Here is a 16,250-nt window from a genome sequence, read left to right on the forward strand (position 1 = left end):
TGATTTGCTACGCTACACGTGCATGGGGAGACTCCAGGGAACCCAGCAAAAAAGTAACAGCTGAAAATGAAAATAGTAGAGATTTCGGCTGCTGTTCCCAGCAGGGGAAAGAGTTTGATTTTTTTTCTAATTATATTTATTAATATTTTAAGACATGTGTTAAAGATGAACACCGTATTGTGTTTATAACATATATAGATGATATAAACATGTTAACAATAACACAAATTATAGGGTGATGTATACCTTTTGTTTGTTTGTTGTTGTTTTACTTTATGGTGGAAAAAAAACACCTAACAAGATCTACCCTCTTGACCAAATTTTAAGTGCACAATATATTACTGTTGACTATAGGTGCAAAGCGGTACAGCAGATCTCCAAAGCTTATTCATTTTGCTTGACTACAGCGTTATGCCTGTTGGTTAGTAAGTCCCATTTCTCTCTTCCCTCAGTCCCTGGCAACCACCATTCCACTTTTTTATTCTACAAATTTAACTATTTTATTCAAGTTCTTAGTCCATTTTTTAATCAGGTTATTAGTCTTTTCCTACTGAGTTGTAGGAGTTCCTTGTATATTTTGGAGATTAACCCCTTATCAGATACACGATTTGCAAATATTTTCTCCCATTCCATAAACTGCCTTTTTTACTCTGCTGATTGTTTCTTTTGCTGTACAGAAGCTTTTTAGTTTGATATAGCCCTAGTTGCTTATGTTTGGTTTTGTTACCTTGGTTTTTGGTGTCACACTGGTGAAACCATTGCTAAGATCAATGTCATGAAGGTTTTTCCGTGTTTTAGGAGTTTCACAGTTTGGGGTCTTATGTTTAAGTCTTTGATCATTTTGAGTTGATTTTTGTGTGTGGTGGGAGACAAGGATCTAATTTTGTTCTTTTGCACGTAGATATCATTTTCCACCACCATTTCTGGAAGAGAAATTGTGTATTCTTGTGTATTCTTGGCACCCCTGTTGAAGATCAGTTAACTGGATGTATTGTTTGTGACAGAGTCACATGACATTCCTCCTCTACTAACCTTATTTCTGAGGTTGGAGAAGGCATACCTTAGCCCTGGGAAGATGACAGGGCCACTATTTACATAAATCACCCCAAATATATCAGCCTCATTCTTGTGGCCTGATTACTCTCCAGGCCACTCTCTTAGAATCTGGGTCAGGCATGGAGACCCTAGGAAAACCCCAGAGATACTACTCCTGGAGCTCCTGGCGTATCTGGTTTGTACCCTGCCGGGGCAAGTGCTCTGAAGGAAAGACATGGGAAGAGGCCTTGTGTGTTTTTTCAGGGCTTGGGGCTCCCTACCCTGATGGCACTGCCAGACTTCCCCAATCCTAGGATAAAGGAGGAACTTAGAGAATTCTGAGGAAGGGCCTAGGGAGGTATTATGTTATCTCTGTCTTTTCTCTTTATCTTTTTCCCTCTCTTCCTCTGGTCACCTTGCCAGGTCTCATGGGGGCCACATCAGAGCCCATTTGAATGATGCCATGCAATACCCACTCCCAGAGCCCTCTTTCTGTACAACAACCAGTAGTAAATCTGTGTCCCAACATGGAGCCCAGGTGTCTTGAGTCTCTCTACCTCACATAGTGCAAGTTAGAACAGTCCTTTCTTTCACCTATATTTTTAGAGAGTAGAATCAGAGCTGCTCTCCAGCACTTGGCTATCAGTCTCTCCATTGTTTTTTTGTGTATAACAGCTTTATTGAGATGCAATTCATTTATCATATAATTACAATTTGCTGGGATTTAGTATATCACAAAGTTTTGCAACTATCACCACAACCAACTTTAGAACATTTTCAACACCACACAAAGAAACCTCATACCTCCTAATCATCACTTCCCAATCTCCATTCTCCTAAACCCCACACAACTACAAGTCTATTTTCTGTCTTTATAGATTAGTCTATTCTGGGCAGTTCAAATAAATGGAATCGTACAATGCGTAGGGTAGGAGGGGAATCTTTCCATGTCATTATTTGCTTAGGAAGTCAGAGAGTTAACTAGTCAGTCAACTCTTTCTTCATAAATGAAGGGTAGTGGGGGGTGGGGGGTTGATGGGGGGACACTGTCCTAAATGAAGTTCAGCTTGCGATCAGGAGAGGCCTGTTTCTTGCATGGAGAAGAGCTCAGGAAATAATCAACTAGATGGAGGCAGAGCAGCCATCTGAGTATAGAAGATATCTTATAGTTTACTCATTTCCAAAAAATACCGTATTTTTTCCCAGAAAGACCTTATCTCTGCAATTGCTCTGAGTACCATGGGGCAGATCCCCCTAGCTTATGAATAAGGTCACATGAATAGGTCACTGGCTCATTACCTGCAAATTGATCCCCACCGGAACATATGGGAGTCTTCATGGTACATCTCCTATGTTCATGAATAATTCTTCTCCCTGGGTGCTGCCTCTATTTTGCACTATCTCTGCTGTCTGATAGGCTGTGCCTGGTCTGTAGTAAGAAGGGGGAAATGCACAGGCTCCACAAAACCCATCTTTCCTTCCGTGTGCCTTTCTCTTTTCCTACCACCCATCGCAGGTTGAGCTGAGGACAAGCTCCAATCCCACATTGTTCTCAGAATCACACCATGCCTGCACACAACTGAGGCTTTGTTCCTGGGCCAGATGGTTATATCAGGCTCCCAGGGCATAAAGAGAAGACCAACTCTTGTAAATAGCCTGGTTTGGGCGCTGCCCACAAGTCCCCAGACCTTCTCAGAGATATCTGAACCCCAGCAGTGAGATCCCTGCTGTACCTTTAATTTCCTGAGTAAATACCTATGTCTCTTATATTCTGGGTGCTCAAGATGAGCTTGTCCCTGAGCATGCTGCTCTCAGTGTGGCCTTTCTCCTAAGGCCAGGTTCCAGAAGCAGAGCTGAGGAATGATTTCAACAAGAGACTAGGGTGGAGACGGCAATGTTACCACAACCTTGGGTCTAAATCTCCCATATGAAGTCCAGTTACCAGCTTTTCATTAGCACAGTGTTGGTGTTGCTGTTGTTGTTTTAATTTTTTTAATGTGTATTTATTTTTGAGAGAGACAGAGACAGAGCGTGAGCAGGGATGGGGCAGAGAGAGAGGGAGACACGGAATCTGAAGCAGGCTCCAAGCTCTGAGCTGCCAGCACAGAGCCCGATGCGGGGCTCAAACTCACAGGAAGTGAGATCATGACCTGAGCTGAAGTCAGATGCTTAACTGACTGAGCCACCCAGGTGCCCCCATAAGCACAGTGTTTTAAGTTCAGCTCCTCCTTCCACCTTAGGTCTTGACCTCATGTTCCTCAGGAGCCTGTGTGAGGTGTGGTGCCCAGACTGAGTCCTGCAGTGATTCCTCAGCAATGCTTCTTGCTCCTTCCTAACCTTCCCTGTGATCTAACCAATTTCTGGGTTCCTTTTTGCCTTGCTGTCTATCCCTTAGTCTGGAACAAGTTAAGCCCTCACTAATTCCTAAGCCTAGAAACCAAACTAGATATTTCGAACAGTCATGATAGATTTTGATCCTACCGAGGAAAGGAGTATGGAAGAGTATGGAACTGTCTGTTTTGACTCAGAGATTTCCAAGGATGACCACGCCCTCCTCTGGTAAGAACCTTTTTAACAGTCCCCACCAAGTCTGAGGAGAACAGTGGCCCTGTGCTTGGCCACCAGGGGCCATGCCACAGATACCCCACGCTGACAGCTGTCACAGGGACAAAAACAGCAAAAAATGCTCTCCAATGTGCCATCTTTTCTTCCCGGGAATGCCTACAGAATCCAAACTTGGTAAAAATCAAAAATGCTTTTGGATTCTACAACGATAAGCATAAAAAGTGTAAACATAGCATCCCACTTACATTCTGAATTCCAGCAGAAGCCTTAAATCTCTTGAAATATCCATGACTAGGCACAACATTCGGGCATCTTTTAACTCTCCTTTGGCATGTTTGAAGAGATGCCTAGCCTTTCTTTGATCATCACCTTTCAATCATAAATTGAGTCCCACAAAGCAAGAAAGTATATGGATGATGTCAAAATATGGGAGCTGTCACAGGGAGGCCTAGTAAAAAAAGACAACAGGAAATAGGAAACATTAGCGGGTGATGTAAGTGCTCTCGGCCAGGCACACTTTGCAGCATTCATCTACATGTTGGACTGCTATGAACTTTCCGTATCTCTGAAATGAAATATCCCTAATGGAACAGCTCGCTGTTACTACAGCTCTTACTCTGTAGTTCTCAGGGGGTGCCTGGGTGGCTCAGTTGGTTAAGTGTCTGACTTTGGCTCGGGCCATGATCTCACTGTTCGTGGGTCCGAGCCCCATGTCAGGCTCTGTGCTGGCAGCTCAGAGCCTGGGACCTGCTTTGGATTCTGTGTCTCCCTCTCTCGCTCATGCTCTCTCTTTCTCTCTCAAAAATAAATAATAAACATTTAAAAATTTGAAAAAAAATTGTTGGTCTCAGAATCCCTTTACACTCTTAAAATTTACTGAGAATCCCAAAGAATTTTTGTATGGACAATATCTATTAATAGGTACCAATTTAGAAATTAATCCTGAACATTTTATTAGTTTGGCAACATAATAAATGACATACTATAGGTTAATGTAGGCAACACATTTTTATGAAAGGTAACCACTTTCAAAACCAAAATAATATACATGAGGGAAGTGGCCTCATTTTACATTTTTACAAATTTCTTTACACCTGACTGAGAGAGATTAACTGAACTCTCATACTTGCTTCTCTATTAAATCTGCTATGATGTCTTATATCACGTTGCCTCTAGAAAACCCCATTGTACACTCAGGAGAAAATGGTAGTGAAAAAGGCGAATAATAGAAGAGAGTTCTTCTTGCTGGACTCCACTGTCTACCTAAGTGCTCAGGGCGCTCAGTGTCCGGTCACACACCTCGCAAGCGATGAGTCTGACTCGCAGAGTACCAGCTGGATGGGTTTCAGCAGTCCCCATTGCTGCTCAGACAGCTGCCATGGTTTACCTAGTTTACAAAAGATTTTATGTTCAAGATCATCGCAGCAAAGCCACCGCACACCTTCACATCCAGAAAGACAAGCCCAATGGGTACTGCCATTGTTGGTGGTCCACGAATTTCCCATCCTGTGAGGTATTGCACGCAAAACACAACGAAGAAACTGGGGACAATATGAGACCTCTAATCAGGAAGAGATAAGACATTTAAATGGATAGTTTTGAGACCGCAAACCAATTTCTCATGATGTTACCTAATTGGTTTTTGGGTTGTTTTTTTTTTTTTTTTTTTTTAGTTTTTATTATTTAAGTATAGCTGACACACGTTATATTGGTTGCAGGTGCACAACATAGTGATTTGACAATAGTATACGTTATGCAGTGCTCACCATGATAAGTATAGTTACCATCTGTGGCCATACAAAGTTATTATGTTATCAACTGTGTTCTTTATGCTACAGGGACCACCACCAGTTCTGTGCAATGCACCTGCCCTGGTCTAATACCCTCCCAGGGGTATATTGCAAACTGCAGCTTTCCTATTCATGACATTTACCTTATTTGCTACATCATGGTACAAAGTTGTTTAATTTTTTTTAAAAAGGAAAAAAACCTCATGGCTTGTGAATTATTTTAGTTCTGTGAGGATCTGTTTCTTTATATTTCAAATAATGACATTAGAAGATAGTTGTAGGTTGAAGTTAACATGTTAAATTGCTCTCAAAATTTTAAAAAAGAGAAAAAAGAACATTTTTGGCCTCACAGCTGCCCCAAAAGATTCCTGATCATACTTTGAGAACCAGTTGCCGGCTTAAGGGATCAAATTTATCCTAAATTAGGGGTATAAAGCACATGTAGTGTCTGTATATGGCTTGCAGCTGGAAGGAACCATCTTATGTATCGAGAACGGGGGTAACAAACAAATCCCTCCTCTGTACCCCCTGGGCTAGACTGTTTCTTCCCCAACAAGCCAACAACCCAGACCCTGATGGATGGACAGAGTGGAGGGCAATCTCAAGAGGGATTTGCAGGGTAGAAGAAGGGAATTTGGTGGCCTGCTTACTGGGACTTCCTCTTGTACCACCCAGAGGAAAGGCCGTCATCATGGAGGCCTGAGTGGCTCTGGCAGGGACTGGAGGACTCACTCAGGGGCTTAGGAACATGGACAAGTCTAAAAGCCTGTCATATGACATGCACATGAAGAATAAATAAAAATATAAGTATTTAATAAATCAAAACACGAACAAACAAAACCTCAGGCCTTCACATGTATTCAGTAGATGCTCCTTCACCTGCTCCCCCAGCCCCCCGGCCAACATGCACGCTATCTAGAAGTTTCCATCATGTAGCCCCACTCACTGTCTCAGGGCAACCTATCTCCTACAGGAGGAAGACTCACACCTTCTGCATTCAAAAGCCTCAAAGAACTGTTACTTCTCTGCAAAACAGTGTAAATGAAATTTCCACTTACAGCAAAGTTGCAGGTCAGACAGCGTTTAGAAAAACATGCCAATTCCTTAAACTGGGTGTAAATTTTTTAGTCTTTCAAAATATTGGTGGTCCTTCAGATACGTTTGTGTCCTTGGCAACAATTGTTCACAGGTTCCCACCAGCTTTTAAGAAGGAGAAAAACTACCTTCACCTCATAGCAGGTGGGAGAGAGACGGCAAGGTCACCAGATTTAATTAACAGCGCAAAGCCTGCAGTGGCTGTTTCGGCAACACCTGCCTGTGATGTCCTAGTCTAAACAACCCAGGCTTTGGTGAACATCTGTCTAGTGAAGATGCTATTTTGTCTACTGAAGCCTCCTCTGAGGTGGGAGAAGGATGAGCATCAGTGGTTAGGGGATTAAATTTCCTTCAAGGGAAGGCATGAAAGTATGGGAGCAGTAAGAAAATTTCTTCTGCTGAGGGTGGGACCCCAGGACAGAGACGAAGCAGAAAGGGGAAGAGTCCCTCAAAGGATGCAGCTGTACAGTCATACTTTCATACCAGTTGTTTCCTTGAACTCTGAGGATAGTTATGCTGACTAATCCCTTTAAAATTATTTCCTCCTACATGTCATCGCCCATGGACATCCTATCAGTAGGGGGTGTTTCACATGTACAATCCTGTGCAGTTGGGGGAGACAATAGTACAGTCAGTAGTGAGAAGCCAGGCCACAGAGGCAGGAGGACTGGTCCTTTACTGTAGGGTACTGTGTTTTCCTCTATGTCACTTTTCGTTATACTAAAGCATAAGCATACTGCTTGGTTCCAGAAAAGAAAAAAAAAAAAAAATTCTTACCTTTCTCACCCACTAACTTGGAGCTGGAAGGGCAGAAAGTATCTTTTTAATATCTGTCATCACCTAGCATCATCTGGCATTCAATCAATGTTTAAATGCGGGGGGGGGGGGAGGACTGAAATAAGAGATTTTCTTCAAGGAGAAATTATTAGATCCATATGGTCCCAAATAATGAAAGTAACAAGAACAATGAGATTCTATAAAGGCATTATATAAAGGCAACATATATTCGCTTGTGTCCTTTTATTATATTCTGTTCCTGGGCAATTAATATTGGAGGAATCTTTCGGGCCAATTAAATATTTAGATGATTAAGTATGCTTCCACATTACTTCTTGTTACCAAAGATATGTTTATTCAAAACAGTGGGACTGAAATAAAACGTGAAAAGGAAAAAAAAAAAAAAAAGGCCTGTGGCTCCTCCTCCAGACACCCCCCTCCCAACTGTGATGAATAGGAGGGACTGTTTCCCCCCCTGCCCCTGGGAGACACTATCCTTGCAGTGTTTTAGGCTGTTTTGAAATTCTTTTCTTTGGAACAATTTTTTCCCCCTTAATATCAAAGAGCTGCTGCTGCTCGCGAGGCTGGCTGGCGCACCAGGGGCCGAGGACACCAGAGGCACCGCTCGGCTGGTGAAAATGCAGATTGATGATGGCGCGTCCAGGGACGCGCCTTCCCTGTTCTGCAACCCGCACACACCTTGAATGACAGCGAATTATTCTCTACAGGTTTTTCCTGCGGTAAAGTACCCCGCGCGGCCGTTCGGCTTTCTCTAGAAAATCGTGAGACGGGCTCGGCCGCAGAAGAGGAGCCGGAGCGGCGATCCCGGGAGCGCTTCCAGAGAGCCCGGGGACTCCGGCCTCTGCCGCGAGCGTCTCCTCGGACCGGCTGTGCGGGCCACGGGCTGGGAGCGGACGGCGGCGGCGAAGAGACCGCGCGGTCAGACGTGAGCGGACTCCGCCGCCTGGAGCAGCGGAGGGCCCGGCTTTAGTGCTCCCCGCCGGGCAACTTTCACCGGAGCCCGCGCCGCCGGGGCTCGGCGGCCCGGTCGGCGTCCAGGCGGGGCGGGGGCACCACGTGGAGCACACCGGCTGCCGCCAGATGTGCCAGCCACCCGCTCCGAGGCAGGCCCCTCGGAGAGGCTCCAGCCCGCCCCGAAGCCCCGCCGGTGCTCGCAGCTGGCGGCCTTCGTAAAGAAAGCCCTCGCCTTCCGCCGCGCTAAGTCCCGGGGAGAGGCGGCGGCGCGAGCACTCCCGGCTCCCAGAGCGTGGCTCGAAGCGAAGCGCCTCGGCAGGAGGTTTGTCCCCGCCCGCACGCCGTGCCGCGCGGCCCCAGTGGTGGGGCACGGGGCGCGCGGCGGAGATGGGCGAGACCATGTCAAAGAGACTGAAGTTCCATCTGGGCGGGGAAGCGGAGATGGAGGAGCGGGCGTTCACCAACCCCTTCCCGGACTACGAGGCCGCGGCCTCGGCGGTGTTCGCCGCCGGAGCGGCCGAGGACACAGGCTGCGCTCGCCCCCAGCCCACCGCCGACGAGCTCGGCCTCCCTTTTCACAACGATGGAAAGGTGAGTCGGCAGCTGGCCTCGCCCGGGCCTTGGGCCGCGCCAGGTAGGGGGGGAATCCCGCCGATGGTAGAGTCCATCCGCCCCTCCCCGCCCCCGTGTGACGTCACCGGTCCGCGCCCGCGCGAGAGTCCCAACCTGGGAGGGCGCAGAGATCGGAGGCGACTGTCTCGTGGGCGCTTTCTGTGTTACGAAGCTGCGCTGCTTCCGGGAGGGAGGACTGTGGGTTTTGTTTTGTTAGCCACGTTCCCTTTGATAGGCACCACTTTTGATATTAAGACTCATGCTTCAAAACTGAAAAGTCTTGCCAGCCTTAGCCAGCTTGCCCACACAGAAAACCAAGAATCCTTTTTCACAACTTTCTGTCCACTCAGCTTTTATCTCTTATTCTGGAACAACCAGTCCTTTTACTTGAGGACACAGTTGGACTTTTTTTTTTCTTTAACAAAAGACATGTTCTTCATATTTTTCCTTATCCAAAGAAATACATTGTGTTTTTTCTTAGCCCACTTTTAATACACTGTTGTTTCCTTTAACCTTGTTATTTCTATTTGTTTTAAGGACATGTATTGACTAGAGAATTCTTAATCCTTGGAAACCTTTATTTCTAGTAAAAACTAAGAAGTAAACAATTACGGATTGCCTGTTCCACAGGTATTCTGTAAATTGGCTATTCTATGAATTTCACGATTTCTAGAAGTATATTCATCCTTACAGTAAATTTTTCAGTGTGGCACACCTGTTTACCAATGAACTTAAATAGCTTTAGTTCTTTTAATAAGAAGCCAAAAGTAGCTGAATGTATGTTCAGTAATCAGTGCCTCAGAATTTTATCTTATTTGGAAATGATCTAGACATGATGTGGGAAACAAAGGCAAAGGAACTGTAGATAAAATTAAATTTCCAGATAACCTGCAGCCCATTGACAGATACTTGAGAAAGGCAGAGTCTGACATTCTTCCAGGAACTCCCACCTGTCTGAATGCTAGGTAGAGGGAAAAACAACTTTAGCTTGACAATAGCTAGGCCTCCAGGATCCTGTGATTCTTCTTTAGCAGGTGAAAGTCCTTTTGGAAACTTGCTTTACCTCCCCCAACTCCCAAGCATATTATCAGTCACCCCTCACAAGCACAGTGCAGCTCTTTCTGCCCAAGGGTCCTGTCCCCGTGCTTCAGTAAAACCACCTTTTTGTACTGAAGGCATCTAAGAATTCTTTCTTAGCTGTCAGCTCCGAATCCCAACGCTCCAAACCACATCAGAGATTTTAATTTACCTGTTGTTAATAATTATGTGTAACTTATTAATGAGAATTTCATGAGACATTAAATAGGTAGCCTTCATATGAAGTTGTTTTTCTGGCTGACAAATTTTATAAGAGATAACATGACCTTATGACTAGTGCACCCAGATAGAATAAAAGCTTTATGTCTGCATTATATTTAATGCTGAGAATGTCGAGAACTGACCTCTGTGCTGTGGAGCCGTAATATGTAACGTGAAGACAGAGTTGGAGAATAAAGGAAAATAGTTTGTTACATTGCTGGGCAAATGAGGCTGCAACAGGCTAAGGCCTTTAAAAACTGCAAGCCCCCCACAGAAAAGAGCTGGGGTGGGGGAGGTTTATAGAAAATACAAGATCTAGCAGGTTTTGACTGGAATTGGGTGCTGCCAGCCTCCTGCCTCTTGCCTTTAAGGTGGTACCAGGTTCCGGAAACAAAAGTCCTTAAGAATGGAGGGAGGGAGCTTTGCAGAAGAGATGAAAAAGGTTACTTTACAATCGAGCTTTACTGAAGCATGAGTGCAGCCATTTTGATTTTTGTTCAACTTTATGCTTTTAACTGGTTTCAGTAACCCTTAAGACATGCCTATTTTAATTAAACCAACAAAGTTTAACTGGCTTCTGTTTACCGAAGACTATCCTAGATCATGTGAATTTGAAAACCATTTGGATTCGTTTCTGTGGTTCTGAGAGTATACTAAATTTATGTAAGCACTTATTTTTCGTTACACTAATTAAATAAAGCTCTTTTCAAATTAGTTTTGGCTGTAACATTTGTAGCTTAAAAAAAAAAAACACCCCATCGTTAACATACATGTATAGACATACATAAAAATACAGAAAGGCAAAACAGATCTTATGGTTCAGGGTTCCTAAAGATCTTGTAGAACATTTGCATCTCAAAGGCACAGAGAAAGGATATAAATGTCTGCAAAGGGCATATGTTTCCTAAGTCCAGATCTTTTACTGTATCTGCAAGACTTTTGAGATGAATAAGGTGAGTTCTGGGATTGGTAAAAAGGATAGATGGACTTTGAATGGGTTCGAGAGCTACATTGCTTTTCTGTAAAGCCTTATTTTGTAAGAGAAGTACAGTCGTTTTTAATTCCTCAAAGAATTGGATTGCAACCTGAATGATATCAAGAGGCTGACCTAGCCATCCAGCTATATTATCTTCAGTTTGCTTCTTCTGGTTCACTAGGTAGAGGGTAGACTCTGCATTTTTTTTTTAATTTTTTTTTTCAACGTTTATTTATTTTTGGGACAGAGAGAGACAGAGCATGAACGGGGGAGGGGCAGAGAGAGAGGGAGACACAGAATCGGAAACAGGCTCCAGGCTCCCAGCCATCAGCCCAGAGCCTGACGCCGAGCTCGAACTCCCGGACCGCGAGATCGTGACCTGGCTGAAGCCGGACGCTCAACCGACTGCGCCACCCAGGCGCCCCTAGAATCTGCATTTTTAACAAGCTTCCAGGGAATGCAGATGTTCGGGTTCACAGATCCCACTTTGAGGAGAAAAGCTCTAGAGTATACTCCCTCCCTAACCCCCACTTTATTTAGTCCATTTAGAATCAAGAAAAAAAGCATTATATTTCTCTGGACAATTGAGAAGTGCTGATTTCCTTATTTTTCCCTAATACGCTATGAGGTTAAACAAATTTCGGAAGTAAAAAAGCATACACTTTAAAACAAAACCAGAAAATTGTATAAAGAATTATAAAATAAAGCATTTCCAACAGCTCAAGATTATGTCAAATTATAGATACCATGCAAGAGTGTTCTTTATCTTCCTTTTTTCTCTGCTGAGAAAGCTTTCAAATTCTTAGGATCTGTCAAATCCTTCAGAATTGGCTCCAGTCTACCTCTTCAGCCTCATTACCACCCAGGGTTATTCAGGCTCCCTCCTCTCTAGTCATATTTTACCCCTCGCTAGTCTCTTAACGTAGTTTCTTGTAAGTCCCTGTGCATGCAGCTCTCTCCTTAATCTGTCAAATCTGTGCTGTTAAATTAATTAAACAAGGAGGCCATTACACACTGGGGTGGCTCTCATGCCCTGGTGGTCTACATAAGCAAACCAAGATCTAAGTCAAATACCCCACGGTTACAAAATCAAAACGCTAAGGATAACCAATCACAGACAGCAAACTAGGTTTAAGCTACAGCCAGTCGAATAATTTCCGTCCTTTGCTTCTGTCTCTCCCCTGGCTGCTGTCAGCAGAGAGCTCCTAACCACTTCTGGTTTGGTGCTGTCCAATTCAAACTGGTTTGTCCTTAAATAAATTTTTAATATGCCTCAGTTTATCTTTATCAGTTCTGGTGTCAGAAGAGGGACCTAAAGGTCCCTCCCCCCCACCCATGGGTCCCAGGTGCAGTGAACGACCAACCAGGCAAAAGTACCTGTTGAGCCCCTGTGGCTGCTTTCTCATTGCCTCTGGAGGTCGCCGCTGAGTCCCTCCTTGGATCCTAGCCCTGCAGCTTTTGCATTATGAAGCTTCTGACTTTAAACATTTCTTTTTCCAGACTCAATCCAATTCAACAACCAGACTGGGTCTGGGGTTGGGTGGGGTCTGACTTAAAACTGAAATGGGTCCCATGTGAGAGTTCAGATGAGTAAAATTTTGTTTTAAGGCTCAGGCTTAAAACCTTAACCTTATCAAAAACAATCTTGAATTACAGTGGCCACAGTCGAGAGAACTATTAACCATCCTAGATAAGCTTATCCATTTATAAGTTGCCATAGAGAAAAAGGGTGTCAGCCAAGCACATGCCTTAGAGGGTACAGGGAAAATTATTTCTCCTCCAAAGTTTGAGGACTAGGATGAGACCCACTAGGATATCCTCTCCAGAGCCTACAGATCCTGAGAAAACCGTCAGAAGCTGGCAAAGCGTGAGATTCTTATTAGTCAGCTCTCCCAGATCTCTACCTGTGGTTCCGGGTCCGGAGAGGAAGGTCAATTTTATGTTGTCCCTTCCTTTCCAAATTCAAGTTGGCAGGAAAAAACATTTGTCAAAATTATATCCCTGAATGTGAGTCATGAATTGGCTTTCAGGTACCCACTGGTTATTGATCCTTTCTCTCCAAGGGACAGCTATTGCCTTCTTATTTTTCTCTTTTTGTGTCCTGAGAACTTGGCTTGGGTATCTGCCTGCCTGGAGCACACATGTCCTTGTGTGTGTAGGCGGTTCAGCTGTCAGGTGGGGTGCTCCAAAAATACGGCTGCACAGAAATGTGTGCTGAACTCCATTTGTGGCTGGGGTCCCACCACGTGTTGCTGGCTTTCAGAGAAGTTGTCTGAGTTCTTCCTTGGGCTATCTTTGGGAGTGGCTCCAGATCTTGGGAGGTTAGTGTCCTTTGCACCCAATTTGGGATGCTTCTTGCATCCAAGGGGTTTCTCAATACAGAAATATTTACTTTCAGAATCCCGACTGAAACCTGACAAGATATCTGAAAGGATTTTTTTTTTTTAAGTAGCTCTATGGTCAGCAGTTGGCCAAATGGAAGCTGATATTCAGAACCTGAAACTTTTTTTTTTTTTTTTGAGACCTCCCCTAAGCTAAAATGAAACTATGTACCCAGAGGGAAGGAAAAATATTTTGGAGCCACTGTGGAAGAATTTACTAAACATTCCAAAGACACAGCTCTAAATCTAGAACATAAGACTCTTCTGATTTCCATCTTAGTTGAAAATCTTCTCCCTGATATAAAGAAGCAAACTGAAGATAATATAGTTGGATGGCTAGGTCAGTCTCTTGATATCTATCATTCAGGTTGCCATCCAGTGATCCAGAAACTGCATGTAACAGGTCCCCAGGCTAGAGCATTAGTATGCCTTTTGCTTGGGAGGAGCACCGCTCTACAGTTTTGTTGAATTTTTTAAAATATGAACTTGGGGCACCTGGGTGGCTCAGTCAGTTAGGCATCTGACTTCTGCTCAGGTCATGATCTCATGGTTCCTGCTCTCAGCACAGAGCCCACTTTGGATCCTCTGTCCCACCCTCTCTCTCTACCCGTCCCCTGCTTGTGCTCTCTCTCTCTCTCAAAAATAAACAAACATTAAAAAAATTTTTTTTTAAAAGTCGGATGCTTAGCCAACTGCCAGGCACCCCACTCCTGCTGTATTTAAAGCCTTATTCATATTCAGCAGTTTGGTTCATGCATAACTTGAAAGCTTACCTTATGTTTTTAGGATTCCTTTATATGTGCATGGTGTTTGTTTGTTTGTTTGTTTGTTTGTTTGTTTGTTTGTTTTAGAGAGAGCATGCAGAGCCGAGGAGAGGCAGAGAGAGAAGAGACTCTCAAGCAGATTCCAAGAGTTCAATCCGGAGCTCAATCCCAGGACCCTGGGATCATGATCTGATGTGAAATCAAGACATTTTACCAACTGAGCCACCCAAGTGCCCCTTTAAACACCTATTTACATTTCACTTTTCTATTTAAAGATCATGATTTCTTTACAGATTTCTGTTATTTACTCAAACACAACTTTCATCAGAAAGTACAGAAAAGGGACGCGTGGGTGGCTCAGGCAGTTGAGTGTCTGACTTCCGCTCAGGTCATGATCTTGGGGTTCCTGGGTTCAAGCCCCACATTGGGCTCTGTGCTGACAGTGTGGAGACTGCTTGGGATTCTCTCTCTCTCCCTTTCTCTCCACCCCTCCCTCGCTCTCAAAATAGATAAACTTTTTTTAAAAATACAGAAAAAACAAATATTTTAGAAAGAAAATTATTACATATTCCTTACTTTTCATACAGGACTACTTGTTTTTTTCGGAAAATACCGTGTCTTTCACCTAAACATCTTTTTTGTTTCCTCTTTGTACTGCAGCATAGAGTGCCTTCCCCTGTACTTTTCACATGGCAAACTCATCCTTCTAGAAGACTCATGGTAGATGCTACCTTCTCTGTGAAGCTTTATTTCATTTGTCATAGGAATCTTTGTTACTTGGCCACACCCAAGCCATTCAAAGGGTTAACTAAGTAAGTTGTGTTATTTCTCTATTGCTGCCATAAATTATTGCAAGTTTAGCAGCTTAAAACACCACCAAGTTATTTGCTCACAGTTGTGAGGCAGAACTGGGAACAGTGTGGCTCAGCTGGTTACCTACTTCGAGTTTCACGAGGCCAAAATCAAGGTGTCAGCACGGCCGCCTCCCTTTCCGGCAGCTCTGGGGATGAAATGCTTCTGGTCTCATTCAGGCTGTGAGCCCAAACTTGAAGAACTTGTGGGGGTAGCACTCTGGTCCCTATTTCCCTGCTCTTGCCTTCCAGGGGCTGCTCTTTGCTCCTTGATGCTGCCTGATTCTTTCTCATGCTCTCCTTGTGGCCCCTTGTCACCTCTCACATGTCAGGTCTCCCCTGTCTTCTTCACCTTCTCCCACATCCTTCCGACTCTACACAGAGAAAGTTCTTGCTTTTAAACGTTTATTTATTTTTGAGACAGAGAGAGACAGAGCATGAATGGGGGAGGGTCAGAGAGAGAGGGAGACACAGAATCGGAAACAGGCTCCAAACTCTGAGCGGTCAGCACAGAGCCTGATGCGGGGCTCGAACTCACGGACCGCGAGATCACGACCTGAGCCGAAGTCGGCCGCTTAACCAACTGAGCCACCCAGTCGCCCCAAAAGTTCTTGCTTTTAGAGGTTTGTGTGATTAGACTGGCTCTACCTGGATACTCTCCCTAAAGTCTTTGACTTGTTTCAGGTTCCAGGGATTGGGGCATAGATGTCTTTGGGGCTGTTTTCCTCTCATAAAAGTCCTTAGCATATTGGTTAAAAGTTTGGAATCTAGAGCTGGCTACCTGGGTTCAGATTCCAATTCTACCACTTATTGTTTGTATTACTTTTGGCAAATTACTTTACCTCTCTCCCTCTCATACTTGTCATCTGCAAAATAGGGGTAATAATTATATCTTACCTGTAGGGTTGTGTCGATGACCGTGACAATGACTGATGAAAGGGTACTAACGGACTTAGAGGACATACATTCTTTTAATGGAGCTTAGGAAACTTTCTGCACACAGCTATGCAAAGGAGGCTCAGCAGTGGTTTTGGTTTTTGTTTTCCATTGGAGGAACAAGCTTTCATGGACTTCTACCCTACAAAGTGCCCCACTGATGATACCCCCTAACCAAAGAAAGGTCTCCTCCA

At 44.2% G+C, this 16,250-nt stretch overlaps 2 protein-coding genes across 7 annotated transcripts in view; one reads left to right on the forward strand and one right to left on the reverse strand.

Annotated features, from left to right (window-relative positions):
- LOC123383814 overlaps positions 1-9,113 on the reverse strand; it is a 75,567-nt gene extending 66,454 nt beyond the window's left edge. For 3 of the 6 annotated variants that reach the window (XR_006594065.1, XR_006594063.1, XR_006594062.1), the window contains exons 1-3: positions 7,962-8,299; positions 4,900-4,987; positions 3,846-4,048 (exon numbers count right to left, since the gene is read on the reverse strand). Coding sequence is in view for 1 of the 6 variants with exons in the window: in XM_045052149.1 (XP_044908084.1) it covers positions 7,985-8,638 (654 nt within the window). In the remaining 5 variants the exon portion in view is untranslated. Of the gene's footprint in view, positions 1-607; positions 4,049-4,528; positions 4,988-7,961; positions 8,639-8,963 lie in introns of those variants that run through there. The other 3 variants (XR_006594064.1, XR_006594066.1, XM_045052149.1) reach the window with 3 other exon arrangements.
- The window catches only part of LANCL2 (LanC like 2), a 60,418-nt gene continuing 52,792 nt past the window's right edge, over positions 8,625-16,250 (forward strand). The window contains exon 1 of the mRNA XM_003982621.4: positions 8,625-8,828. Coding sequence (XP_003982670.1) covers positions 8,625-8,828 — 204 coding nt within the window. The remainder of the gene's footprint in view (positions 8,829-16,250) is intronic.

Source organism: Felis catus, chromosome A2, assembly GCF_018350175.1.
Source record: "Felis catus isolate Fca126 chromosome A2, F.catus_Fca126_mat1.0, whole genome shotgun sequence".
In the NCBI taxonomy this organism is placed as follows: Eukaryota; Metazoa; Chordata; class Mammalia; order Carnivora; family Felidae; genus Felis; species Felis catus.